The 14765-nt window shown below is 43.2% G+C and overlaps 1 protein-coding gene across 7 annotated transcripts in view; it reads right to left on the bottom strand.

Annotated features, from left to right (window-relative positions):
* Positions 1 to 14765, bottom strand: part of macrod2 (mono-ADP ribosylhydrolase 2) — a 407625-nt gene that overhangs the window by 25598 nt on the left and 367262 nt on the right. For all 7 annotated transcript variants that reach the window (XM_041947057.1, XM_041947058.1, XM_041947062.1 and 4 more), the window contains exon 9: positions 7030 to 7108. In XM_041947057.1, coding sequence (XP_041802991.1) covers positions 7030 to 7108 — 79 coding nt within the window. The remainder of the gene's footprint in view (positions 1 to 7029; positions 7109 to 14765) is intronic.

The following is a 14765-nucleotide window of genomic DNA, read 5'->3' as shown; positions in this document are numbered from 1 at the left end:
TCCACACCAGCTGCCATGCTCCAAAATCTCACCAACAACAATTCACAGCCTCCCTCAATTCCCCCACCAGACGGCCTTGGATCTAGTGAGTTATTACACCAAATGACTGTGCACGTGAGTGTGTGTTTGGGGGCGGGGAGCGGCTCACATTCATGAGACATTCTTTTTCAATTAAATCTATACTGGTAGGCTCAGCATAAATGACACAAAACCTCCCATTTCCTCAAATTACAAGGAGGCTCGGGTGGACAACTGCGCCTAAAAAAAAAAAAAAAAAAGAAACCCTTTGATTTTCTCTTCTTTTCTCTGTTCTTCTGTTGTGTGAGGCAAACTGAGTGAACTAGGGGTGTTTCTGGGTGGGTGAGTTGAGTTGCACGGTGGGAGATGAGAAGGAGGCGCTGGATGCTGCTTCAGGAGGAGCTGCAGAGTGAGAGACGGGGAGAGAGGAACTGTGGATGTCTGCTCACGGCTCCCAGCTCCCATCATACGAGCACACACTCAAGTTTCTTTGAGTCTCTCTCTCTCTATATATATAGTACGTGTGTGCTTGTGTTCTGTGCTTGTGCACACTTCATCTGAATGGATTACGCAGTGTCTGTGTGCACGCGTGTGTGTGTGTGTGTGTGTGTATATATGGCCGTGCTTGAGTCTGAGCAATGATTGCGCTGTGGTTAACAAGCAAAAGCAAGAGTTAGCTTTGATGAAAGGCTCTTGTCATCTGTTCTGTAGAAGTGTAACCATCAGAGCTCCCTGTGGATCAAGCGACAGACTTTTCTTTTGTATAACACTGAATCTAAGGGTACAGTGCATTAATCTAACCCTGCTCGGGGAAACAAAGGAGGGCCCACTGATACAGAATAACAATAGTGCAGGAATGGAAACATGGGGTGTCTCAGCTACTGCCACATGTGATTACATTATTACCCCTGCTCAACACTGCTGTCAGCACAGGAAATGGATGTGACTTAGTCTGGAATAACCATATATGACACTTTTATTTCTGGATGGCTTGCTTATCTTTGCGTGAACACAAACTATTATGATATGAGAGAGATGAGCAGTTGTCAGATGTTCAATAAATATCTTCATTCGCTTTCTTGCAAGGCATGAAAGGATTAATGCCACTCTCATTAGCGTGCACTAATTATGAAACTAGAGCCAGGATCAACCTTCCGCTACCTGGATGAAATGCAGCAAAGGGCCCAGCCAGGGATCAAATCTGGGGGTGCCCTGTAGGCCACAGACAAAGCCAGGCTAGCTGTTACCCCCTGCTTCAGGATGGGCGGGTGTGAGAGTAGCATCGATCCTACAGTGATATACAAAAGTTTGGGCACCCCTGGTAAAAATTTCAGTTTCAAATAGTTAAATGTGCAAAAGGTGACCTGATTTCTAAAGTTAAAGATGACACATTTCTTTATTATTTTGAGAGACTACTTTTTATTTCCAAACTTTACAGTTTTAAAATAACTAAAAGAAAAAGAGCCAGAAGCAAAAGTCTGAGCACTCTGCATGGTCAATACTTCATAACACCACCTTTGGCGATTATCACAGCTTGCAAATGTTTTTTGTAGCCACCCTTAGAGTCCTTCAGTTCTTGTTTGGGGATTTTTCGCCCATTCTTCCTGCAAAACACCTGGTCTGGGGACTGTGAGGGCCATGGCAAAACCTTCAGCCTGTGCCTCCTGAGGTAGTCCATCAATTTTAAAGTGTGTTTAGGATCATTATCCTGTTGTGGAAGGCTTCCTCTTTTCATCTTCAGCTTTTTTTCACATGGTGTGATGTTTGCTTCCAGAATTCACTGGTATTTTAATTGAACCATTCTTCTCTCTACCAGTGAAATGTCTCCTGTGCCGCTGGCTGCAACACAAGCCCAAAGCATCGATCCACCCCCATGCTTGACAGTTGGAGATGTGCTCTTTTCATGGAATTCTGCACCCTTTCTTTCTTCCAATATACCTTTATCTTTGGCAAAAACTTCAATTTTAACTTCATTAGTCCACAGGACTCCAAAATGCATCAGGCTTGTTTAGATGTTCATGGAAACTTCTCACACTGAATTTTGTGCTGAGGACGCAGGAGAGATTTTCTTCTGATGACTCTTCCATGAAGGTGCAGTAGAACAGTTCACCACCACTCAAAAAAGTCAAAAAAGGGTTTTGATTTATCTTTCTAGCAATCCTACGAGCTGTTGTCTCTGAAAGTTTTCTTGGACTTCCAGACCTCAGCTTGACCTCCACTGTTCCTGTTAACTGACATTTTTTAAATCATATTATGAACTGAGGAAACAGCTACCTGAAAATGCTTTGCTGTCTTCTTTTTAGCCTTCTCCTGCTTTGTGGGCATCAATTATCTTAATTGTCATACTTCTGTGGCTCAGGAGGTAGAGTGGTCATCCACTTAACAGAAGGTCGGTGGATTGATCCCTGACCTCGGCAGCCTACCTGTCGAAGTATCCTTGGGCAAGATACTAAAACCAAAATTGCTCCCGATGCGGTGCACTGGTGTGTGAGTGTGTTAATGCTTGTAATGAGCAGGTGGCGGAGCTACTATTTTGTGAATGGGTGAATGCAGGCTTGTGTTGTAAAAGTGCTTTGAGTGGTTGTCAGACTAGAAAAGCGCTATATAAATACAGTCCATTTACCATTTACTGCTAGGCAGTAGGAGGAGCTGGCTGAATCAGCATGACTGCTGATTGTTGGGACACGTTTGAGGAGTCAGGCTGTTTACAAAGCTTTGAAATTTCATCGTCAGGCCTTTCTTAACGAAGACTGTGATTAAGCAACAGCCCCATCAAGCTAATTAATTTCTTAGACCATGGTAAAAGTTATCTGAGAGCTCAAATCTCTTGGGGTGCCCAAACTGTTTGGTGTGTATGGTGGTCCTTTGATTTTTTTTTTTCCTCCAAAATTGTACAAAACAAAAATAATGCACTAACTCTTGCTTGAAATGTTCACCTTATGTCTAATGGAGACTGGTCCATCTTCTAGTCACTTAACTATTCACAATAATGGCATTTTGAGCAGGAGAACCAAACATTTTCATGTAAGTGTAACTCTTGGAAAGACATATTGATATTTTCAAATTCTTGACAAGAACGTAGAAGAACTATTCCTCAATATTTCACTTTTCACTCACATGTTGGAATAGCTTGCCATCATGTGGTGGATGGTTAGGTTGGAGACACAGTTGGATATAAAACTGAATTGTATTACAGCCAAGCAAGTTCTAAACCTCTAAATGATCAAAAAGTAACCATGTCCAGCCCATACTGTGCACGTTGATAAGCAGGTAGTCAGGATATGTATTTGCACATGTCTGTGAATTATGCACAAATGTGAACATTTTAACATATGATGAGCTAAACTGAATCCTCATATTTGCCAAAGCTAACTGAGACACTCTGAGCTACTGTGCTTTCTGGAAATCACATCACTAACACACCATGCTCTCCTCATTTCCCTGCCCTGAGGGATAGCCTCGTGAAAGCAACACAGACTTCATTTTCGCCCACACAGGGTTCCAGTAGACCTTCTTATCCACTGTCCGCAAATTACATATGTGTGATAAAAGTGTGTGCATGCCACGTCTTTACTTCCTGCAAAGCAGTGGGGGTTTAGGGAATGCTTCTATCATGGACTTTTGGGTGATAGGTGTGTGGGTTGTTGGGTTGGGAGCATGGAGTGTATTAAGAGCCATGTAAATAAATGTCAATTGGAAAGTCAGTGAAACAGTTGGGAGAGAATGCAGCAGCCCAGATCTGTGGGCTGTGTTAATATTGTCAGCACTGTGGCTGATTGAGGAGAAGAAGTGATGGAGCCCAGCTTGTGGGCAGCCACCCGGATCATATTAGTGGTGGAGTGTACCCAGAATCAATTTCAACATGCTTTTACTCTCTACAACCACAGCTGCCTGACTGCTTCCATGCTCGCAAATAATACGTGCCAAGGCAAGCATGTGGTCAATCATGATCTACGAACCAATCTGAATACTTAATAGAATCATGTCATGGGATTAATGAGATTGATTAAGCTCTATATCTTAATCAATTAATGGTTCTGCTTGCTTTTTTTAGGATTACATTTTTCTAAAAGTAAACACTGATGGTCCTGTTAACCAGATAGCGAGTCTGTCACAGCACCTTTGAGATGTGTACATTTTAAAGCAATGAATAGGTCATTATGGTTATAGGCTCGGTTGGGGAGGTGCGTAATAGATGGCGAATGATACTACAGAGGCATTATGTGTCATTTCTGTGGGTTTGTCTATTTGCGCATTTCACTATTTGTGTGTTTGAGAGGCTTCCTTTACAAAACGTATGACTCTAAACAACTGAAGTGTTCACTGAGCCGGCGCTGCATAAAAAGCCCTTTGTCTGTTTGTGAGAACTCATCAATCATTAGACATCAAACAGCAGCTCATCTGCTGGGTCTGATTGAACACCAGGCACATGCCGCCGCAAAGACAATCCGCAGTCATTTCTTCTAATGTTTCACTGTGATGTCGGTGTTGTAATATGCAGTGTTGAATAGGTGTAACTTCCTGCTTTATGTGTACGCGTTTGTGTGTCGTGGCTGACGTGCCTGCATGCAGGTGTGCATGAGTACTCTTGTCAGCAAAGGCTATTTTTCAGTTTCCTCCCTCTGCAGAGATTTAACCACATTTTGTCTCTCTCACAGTGACAGCTTGTGGGAATGCACATTGTAATAAAGCAATTTCCTGTATGCAAATGTCCTGTTTACACATTCCTGCTCCAGTCATTGTCACTTGACAGATTGTTTGAATATGAGGAAAGCAGCTATACAATGAAAAATGAGAATGGTGAGACTTCAATAAAAAAAAATCCATTGTGCCGACTCTCAGCTGTAGACATGCTTGAAACTGATGTCACAGGGAAGATCCTGGGTTTCACACGACCACATGCATGCACACATACAAATTACAGAAGATTAAGGCCACTATTCACAACAGCTCCATAACAACTTGCTGATAGAGGAGGCGGTGGGGAAGCTCCTCCTTGATATATAATAAGGAAGAAGAATTGAAAGTGGGGATGAGGCATTGGGCAAGTAGCATGGGAACAAGGAGAGTTGTAAGTGAGAATTAGTGAGGAAGAGTGGGAGAGAGAATAGGGAGGGTTGACGTGACAGAGCGTTATTGAAAGTGAGAGGATGTTGCAGGAGACTGAACGGTCTCAGGCCTCTGTGTGATGCATTCAGTGTTGCCGCAAGATCTACCTGACTGTCTGTCTCTAGCAGAGAGGATGATGGGATGTTCTGAAAGCGCTCCGGCACACCTGCAGAGCTAATTCGCAGCCTCTGATTCACTACCGCCATTCTGCGCAGGCTAAATGCGAGTCTTTTCACACTACGGGGTTATGCATTCCCGACATGGTGCAATCATGCCAATCAGCATTTCTTTCTTTAAAGCACACTTATTAACTACTGTTAAACACATCGACGTGGTGCAGCCTGGCGGGACAAAACATTTGAATTCACTCCCTTACATGGATGTCTCGTCTACAATCACAGCACCAGTAATTATGTTATCTTTGAGTTCCTCCATGTGGAACATCTCATAAGAGGTGCTGTTTTCATGGAGAGCATGGTGAAAGCTTTGAACACGCACACGGGTTGAAAGATCAGTGCAGGTGGAGGCGAGCGTTTCAGAAGAAAGAAATAAAAACAAACCCGTCTGCCTCACGTCAGACAATAACCCTGTGTGGGGATGTCACTCTTATTTAGCCACTTGGTCTATAGTGGAATTAGTATCCTCTCGAGCCCACACATACACAAAGAGGAGTGATAAAGTCGGCTCTGACCTCGGGCGTCAAAGGGCACTCGACAGACGAGACACTGTGATGAGGAAAGGCACCTGGGCTTCACATCCCTGCTGCGTGCTGTGGTAGCCTTCTGGAACAAGCCCACATTTAAACCAAGACTGACCTCTTATCTTCTAATAATGCACCTCTCAAAACTTTGCTGATTACACTTTGTGACACGCGCAGAGCCCGTTGTTTAGTTTCCTCTCTGCTCCCAGTCATGGACAGATACAGGGCATTTATCCACTGACAGCACTTGTAAATGGCGAGAGTGATAACTGGAGAACAACAGCTCCAGATTCTCATCTCAGAGCGCTAATATGATGAGACGGGCGCTGGGTGCATGGGGCCAGGCAATATAATTAAGGTCTCTCCCCAGAATGTAATCTTTCAGGGAAGAGCCTGGGCGGGGAGCGGGACAGATGACGGGAGCGCAGGGGGAACAAAACACTCTCCATCAGGGAGCAGCGAGATGAAGGCCTGAGAGCCGGTATTCCATTGGGGAGGTGGGGAGGGAAAAGGGAGGTAAAAGGGAGGTAATGCTAGGCTGGTGAAGCCAGCCAGCCTCTTTCAGCTCCCCAGCTATTAAACTCAATCCTCCGCGGAGGCCCCATCAGAGCTGGTGACTGCTCCTGGCCCCCGAAAAAAGATGATGGCGTGAAAGGGGGGAGGGAATTGAAAGAGAGACAGAACGGAGAGTGGGAGCAGAAGATAATGGATGTTTGTTTATTTCACATACAGAATTGAGGAGCAGTAACCAAGGACGATCAGCGGTTGCTATGCATCCCTGAATCTTTTAGTTCTGGCGGGAGACATTCACTGGCGAGGACTGTTATTACAGTCAATCAAATCTGACATTAAAGTCTCATCAGAATATCAACAATTATGTAAAATATCAGCCTGCTGGTTCACTGACAAGAGGGCTAACTATTCAAATCCTATTAAGGCAATCCATAGAGAACCTGACACTTGTTTTATGAACTGTCAGCATAAATTCTCACTGTTAATCTCCCAAACGGCTATGCGGGTGCATTGAATTTGTTTACATTTGAAGGTGTCACCCAAGCCCGACATGTTTACACTGCTGCTTCCCGAGGTAGCAAAGCTGTCTATACAGATGGCCAGTTAGGTCGGCGGTGACACGGTCAACAGATGAAACGTGACGATATCATATTAATGATATGCAGCCAATTGGAAGTAAACACACATACCTTGAAAAATGACGGTCATTTTCTTCTTGTAGATGGCAAAGTCAGTCTCGAGGAAGACGCAGAAGATGACCCGTGTGATCTGCACAGAAAGAGAACGAGACGGAAGAGCAATAAGTGTACAAGCTCACTGCAGCAAAAAAAAGAGGACCCTCGGGTGAATTAACATGACAAGTAGACAAGTTTAGATCTGACGATAGCGGCCTGCATCAGCAGGAGGCAATCGTAGCCATTCAGAAATCTAATTAGTTACCCTCACAATCAAGACCACCCAAAGAAGACCCTCTGAGACAGCGTTTAGAGAATATTACAGCACATTACATCAGAATAAGCATTATTGAATGGGCGCGTTGGTTAGAGCGGAGCAATACGCTTCAGTATCACACAAAGTGCAACGACATGAAATTGGAACATTAAAGATGAACAATGGAGAACACTTTCAGCTAAAACTGAAAATCACAAGAGAAAGAGGCAAATAAAATATTCTCCTCTACTACTCAGAATCACAAAGCCATTCAATTAAATGTTGAAAAGGAGAACGGCGACGAGGAATGAGTACGTTTCATATTGAAAACCTCAAACATGTCATGAAAAGACAAAAGACAATTGAAAACCATTAAAAGAAAACAAGAAATTGTTAGTGTAATTGTTTGACTATGGTTCACAAAATGTGAACAACACAGACACGGCAGTTTAACAGTGGGTCAGTGGCAGCTTTGGAACAGTTCAGTGGTCGACATGAAACAACTGTCACGTGTTATGTTTGTTGAACACAGACAGACGCAGATTGACGAAGGATTCACTTCTTAACACTGCTGAAAAGAAATCTATGTGCTGTATGCGATGGGAGCTGAGACCACGAAGAATGTCTGCTGCAGATTGTTTGTAATGAAAGGTTATTAAAATTCAATAAAGGTGAAATCAGTGATATTTAAGAGGCTCGAACAACATAACCTTAACAGCTCAGTGGGTGGAACAGTGGTTACTCCTCTGTTTCCTCAGTGCCTACTGAGATTTCAAACTTTCTCATCACTATGGATGACCCGGCTCTCTGTATTTGCTCCAGATGGTCCCAGACCCCCTAAACGACCAACTGTGCAGTCCACACTTAGTTTCTTCAAAACCAGAGGAATCATTTATTTGAAGGCTGCAGCTTCACATTTCAAAACACTGGTTCAGTGCTGGCATTATATTCTTGGTGCAGATCACCCTCCCGCCCGGCTAGCATTAACCACGAAGTCCTCTTCGGTTTGCAGTTGATGCGGCACAGCGAGGGCTGTTATAAGATGATAAACATCTGAATTTTACTGATAACTTATTACACCTTCCACAAGCACTGTCAAGGGGAACAAATGAGAAAGCAGAGAGGTCCCTCTTTGCTTGATGAACAAAACAAACTGTAATGTAGAACAAAGCTCTAAACAAGTTCAGTGGCTCTTAGACTCGACAAGGATTTTATACCGACAAATTATTACACATTAATTAACTCAAATATGAGTTATGTTGGTTCTATTTGTTGGCTCGGTCGTTATCTGTTTTTGTTTTTTTCATCCTCTGGCAAAATATTATAATTGAATGATTTTGGCCCTAATGCAGAGGAGGATGATAAAGTTGGAGAACATCATGGTCTCTGGTACTTTCCAGTAGCCCAGAATTATGCCAAATAATTGTACATGTAAATAATGTATAAACATGTCATGTCTGCAGAGAAAGAGGTCACCTCTTTCACGTTCACCCTTCTCCAGTGGAGTCTCAGATGTGCAGCCATCAGTCACAGTCACAGAGATGCATCGCAGCAGATAATCGCTTGACTGAATAATGGCAATTTTACACAACACTCATGAGGGTGGCTATCCAGCCCCTTCCCTCCTCCATGAAGGATAGTGATGTCATGGGAGAGTAAAGGGAGCTCACCAGCTTTAGCCCCGTTCCTGACCCTGCCCAACACAAGGATCTGATTCAAAGAGGCACCCTTCTGGTGCTCATACAGACATATATCTATTAATAGTTTATGATCCGTGCTTTGGAGTAAATGTTAGGAGCTGCATCCATGATGGTAACATTTTATTTTGCTAGACGTCTTGGGGATGCTTTGTTCATAAAATGTAGACTCACTCTCTCAACCCCTCAACCCCGGCGGAAAATGAAAGAAAGCTTTAAGTCTCCTTTGAAGTTGCAGGCTCGCTGACAAACAGATTGTGCAAAAGCGATAATACGCCAAGATAGTGCATGCCACTGGGTGCTGGAAGGCCACAGCGGCTCCCCGGGAATTTCCATTACTCTTTTATGGAGCTCCATTCTAAAGCTGACTGCCCACTGTGAAACAGGATGAATCATGAATTCATGCATTGAAGCACACAGAGATGCCGGTGCACGCACATGTGGACACACGCCACACATACAGACACCACTGAGGTTGATACAGTGCTGCTATGTTGTGTTTGATGTGATAAAGGGAAGGATAAATTTTGCTCTGAGCTGTACTAAAACAAAACCAAAAATGGAAAATCTGAGCATCCATGTCAGTGTTTCCCAAACTTTTTACAGTTCTGTAGCCCCTAAAAGATTCAATCTCCAGCTACGTATATAAACCCCCTCCCCTGCCGCGCTCATATTTGACTTTTTTTCCCCAAATCCAATTCAAACTGTGAAATACTCACCACAGGTTAATGAGAACAGTGTGTTTGAGAGGATGCACATGACTCTGAAATGCTTGGCTGAATCTGAGAAAGTCTGAGTCTCTGAATATCGTTTTGCACACAAAGTCTGTGCCTGTATTTTGTTTTCATGTCAGAGCCGAGAGCCTGCTCTCACATAAGTAGGCCTACGTGTTGGCAAAGGGCATCAATGTCTTGACAGTGTGATTGGCCAGTGCAGGTACTCTGTGCACAGAAATCTGGCACATGAATTAAATTTTCATGGATCCACTTGTTGCAACGTCGATGAGGCTCTCCTGTTCAGATGAAGTTTAGGCAGCAGGAACAGCAGAAAAGGGATAACGAATCCAACTGTCAAACTCGTCAGTTTCAGGGAAGCACCTGCGCAGTTATGCCAGCTCATTGAGGTGTGTTGTTACGTCACGTTTGACACTGTCTGTCACATTGAGCTGATTTGCAAAAAACAAACAAAAAAAAATCACGGAACAACTCTGGTCACAGAGTCGAAGTAGAGCTTCAACTGCTATATCATAACATCAGTTTGATCTCATACATGTTAAATAAATGGTCGCGGAGAGAGATTATGATCATTCAGGCAAGAAAAAATATCACCGGGATAAGATGGTTGTGTAAGAAACTCATCATAGATATGTTCAGACAGGTGAAAATTGTGGTCAGTTAAGGAAATTTTAAGGTAATTTTTCAATTCAAAGAACCGTGTCAACACTTCACATCTAGCCCCTTCACATGAACAGTGTATCCAAGTCTTTCAAAAGTCCTCGTAACCCTTCGAAAAACTCCTGTGATTTATTTTTCAAATGAGCACCTTTCCTTTCTAAATGTCTGCGCAAGAGATAGTACTTCTGCACATATAAGATACTGTAGCAGAGCAAATGCACCAAGGCCAATACAAGTGAACCCCAAAGCAGTGCAAGTCAGGCAGCCGAGGCTCTGCATTAGACTCATCACCGTCGGTGGCCATGCAGGTAGCTTTGCAAGCAACACCTGTACTGCTGCTATAGCATCCTGATCCACATGACTTGAAAAATCTTTTTTTTTGTGAACCCACTTCATTACTTCGCAGATCCCAGTTTTGGAAACAGTGATCCATGTCATGTAGGCTCTTTTCTCTGGCTCCCTCTCGCCTCTCCGTCAGTTTTTTTTTGTGCAGTCTCTGTAACAGCATGTCCACATTCTGCAGAAGCTCTTTTATTCTACAGATCAGAAACACATTGTATGGTCTTTGACAGATATCAGCCAGACCAGGATGACAAATAAAAACCAGACATGCGGGTGCAGAACATTGACATTCTGCCTATATCCAAACAAACACCATTGGCCAAACACAACAGAGAAGATGATCTGCGACTTTTTCTTTGCAAAAGTAAATTCCACCAGTCTGTACTTGAAACAGCTTGTTCGTTCAAAGTCAACCAGAGACGGCTTATCTCCTGCATGCACACATACAGTGCTGAATAGTCATGGAAAAGAATCCATGAATAGTTGGAGAGCATTTCCTGAATAAGAGCCTGAACCAAAATCACATGCACCAGTTTTTAATCATATAAACCTCAAAACACACCATTTCTTATCATTTGGATTGATGGTGACAGACAAAATCGCTGTCTTTAATACCTACTTTACATTGATGAGAAAATATGATCCACAAAGTGGCATTACACTGTATGAGTATACTTACATTTCAAGGCCAATTAGGATGAAAGTAAGCATGATTTAAATGAGCACTGCAGACTTGAAAATGTTACTAAATACTTCATTTTCGATGTTAAATTTTGGAGAAGAGGCCCAATATTTTGGTGTGAATGTGTGTGTGTGTGTGTGTGAGAGAGAGAGAGTGAGAGTATGTGTGTGTGTGTGTTTAGTGTGCACCCTGCCGCCGCCAAGGTTGAAAAAGTTAATGGAAGACTAATTAGAAAGCTGGGATCACGGCATGCTAGCCTGCCTAGTCATTACTCATCCCTGATTGGAGGGCCTTTGCCAAAGGGTGAGCACAATATGATTGGGTCCCCTGGTTGCATATGGGAGGGATGGTCCTCTTGACTGAAATATGTCCTGCACAATAAGGTGCGGGACTGTGTAGCTGGCTTGACCTGTCGCTCTTTAAGCTGTATTTAATGAAGATGCAGCCAACTCAGGCAGCGTAATCAATGGACTCAAAGGTTTTAGACAAAAACAAGTTTCTTTCTTTTTCCATCCCTGATGAGATAAAAACAGTTAAAACTTGAGAGGAAGTAAAGCCACTGAGTTTCAATAGTGCGCCGAGGGCATACTTTATTTTCTATTGCACCATGAAGACATTCATTTATGGCGCAGGCACTGTCAACGCTAATGCTGTACTGTAAAATACTGAATGATGCAGGTTAATGACTTATTTCCTGTATTTCATTTAAACCCTCTGCAGAACACTGTTCATCTCCCCTAATCAATTCAAAACTAATGCCTCTTAGTTGTAATTGACTTCTGAATATATGATCAGATGACAGTAATTAAAATGATACTGCCTGGGGTGCAACCTACACTTTTATAACTCATTTGCATAACACATGAAATGCAGAGAAACAAGATTTTGAAGTGGCTAGCTCTGTCAGTTTGGGGCAGATGCGTGTGCCCCAGCGTAAATGAGAGGCGTTGAACAATAAGAAAGTGTCATTTATGTACTTAAACGTCTTGTTTCATGAAACACTGTATGTGATTTTTAATTTGTGTGTATCTGCAGCTCATCATTCTGGTGCTGGGCTCACCAGGTGCCCCAGACTCCAACTGGCTGGCTAACAGATGAGCTGTCATGGCTGGCCACCCATGCCCATAATTACATTGGGGGCACTGCCAGCAGAATCTGACGTGCAGGCACAACGCACGCACTTTTGCTACTTGCATTTCCTTCTTGATTCTGTCACAAACAATAATAGGGACAGGTTGCCCTGGCATGTCTGCTCCAGATGGAGCCCAAACCCAAGGGAGATCTGTGTCTATGTGTCCTGCGATGCCTCGTTACCAAGGCACCGGTTCATGCAGAATCCTGAATGGCTGGATCCAGATGGACAACAGCGACAGGAGACTGATATACATTATTAACACCAGCTGAAATAATTCATTCATTTGCTTTATTTGCTTTCGTTCAAGGTCATAGTGATTCAACACCAGCATGCCCGAGATAGAAGGGAACCTGGCCAGGTCACCAATCCATCATAGTGGCTGGGCATAATGAACTAATTTTATATATATATATATATATAAAATCCACAAATACACAGTAAATACATATTGTGTTTGTTTTGTTTATGATTTATTCATCTCTGACATGACATATGAGTGTTGTATGCGTGATAATACATGTCAATGCTGGAGTGATTGAATAATTCCAGTGAATTACTCCTGAGCCAGAAATATCTCGCTATAAAACACAACCTTCTAGCTGTATCATCAAAGCCATAATCAGCGAGTGCTTGTCTCCTTTGTTGTGAGCAGCGCTGGATTGGATAGAGGGTTCACGTCGAGGCAGGTGGACCATATCCAGGCCTTATTACTGATGTAATTACACACACCTGCGTCCCCCTTACCGCTGGTACAGCCTGCAGCTTGAGAAAGCGTAGAAAAACTGAGCTGAGATAATGACAGGCATCTATAGTCAGAGCTGTGTAAACACAAACACACATAAACATTCCCAGATCCTTCATGACCATGACGGCACAACTGCTCAGTCCACGCTGCTTTTTAAAATCTGCTCGTCACAGAGACGTCCCTGGTGTCCACCCCCTTTAACAGTGGAAGGGATTATGTTGGTGGCGGGGCTGACAGCGACGGCCGGGCACTGGCACCGGCTGCTCGGGCGAAGCTGAGAGCAGCTCCTCCATTTGACTTTGATTGACCCTGTCTGCCGAGAGAGTTGCAGCTCCACCTGCAGCAAGCTGGCGAATTATCATTTCAAAGAAGTGCCCAGAAAAGGTTATCCCTTTGAACAAAACGCCTCCATCCACACATCAAAGGAGGAGCCTGACATCGGGCTTTGAGGAGGCACGGTTACGACCAAAGCCTGGAAGAAAGTGCTGAGCTCAAATTCTTACTTTCCAAAGCCGCTCGACATCAGACCCCCCCCTATATCACGATAAGGGCAATAGGGTAGTCAGTGGAGTTAATATTGCTAAACAGAAGACAGATTTTGGTAAATGCTTATGTACACAATTATGCATGAGTGGCTCAGCACAGTGTGACTAAATAGCGTTGATAACGTTCTGGTAAGCTGCCTGGTTATTTCATCAGTGTAAAACATCGCCATGCCACTTCTAAGGCCATGTGCAGGCCCGAATATAAAACATTTTGACGGGAAAATGCTGCCTTGCTAGATTTGAAAAAATCTGTGAGATAATATATCAGCAATTTGTATGTTAATTCAACAAATGCTGTGTGTGCCTCACTTTTTTTTCACACATTAGAGTTGAACAAATAGTTCCTACTGTATTATTCAGGCTTCATTGCTGCATGGCTCTGTAGACAAAAAATTGGAGTACAGCATGCTTGAGGCATCTAGCATTTTAGCTCACATTTTCAAAAATTGTTCTCTCAAAGTGAAAGAGACAGCATTTGACTTTCACAGGCTTTGAGCTGTTCCTGCCAGCTCCCTCTGCCAGCAGCAGAGGCACTGCGCTATCTGATTAAAAAAAAAAGAAAAAGAAAAAGACAGACACAATTTCTGCAGGAAAAAACGAACAATTCATCCTTTGTATTTCATTTTACATTATTTTCGTATTTAATCTGTCTGAAAGAGGAGGCCAGGCTTTATGGATTTTAAATTCTCCAGTAAATTTTGCCAACGAGAAGACCAAATACAGCCGAAAACATTCTGCAGTGGCTTGTTCCACCAGAGGAAAGGAAAATGTCAATAACCTCCCACAGGAACAGTAACTGACATCACCCGATTGCAACTAAATGTTTAGTAGTACATAACCAATGACTGTAATGAAAATCCTTCCCCACCAACAACAGGACTTCTAAGTACTTTAGAAGAGATCTAAAGGAAATGTCAGCACCACTAGTGCCTCCAGAGATTTGAGGTTCTCAATA

Source organism: Chelmon rostratus, chromosome 11 (assembly GCF_017976325.1).
Source record: "Chelmon rostratus isolate fCheRos1 chromosome 11, fCheRos1.pri, whole genome shotgun sequence".
NCBI classification, from domain to species: Eukaryota; Metazoa; Chordata; class Actinopteri; order Chaetodontiformes; family Chaetodontidae; genus Chelmon; species Chelmon rostratus.
This window is presented reverse-complemented; position numbering and strand designations above follow the sequence as displayed.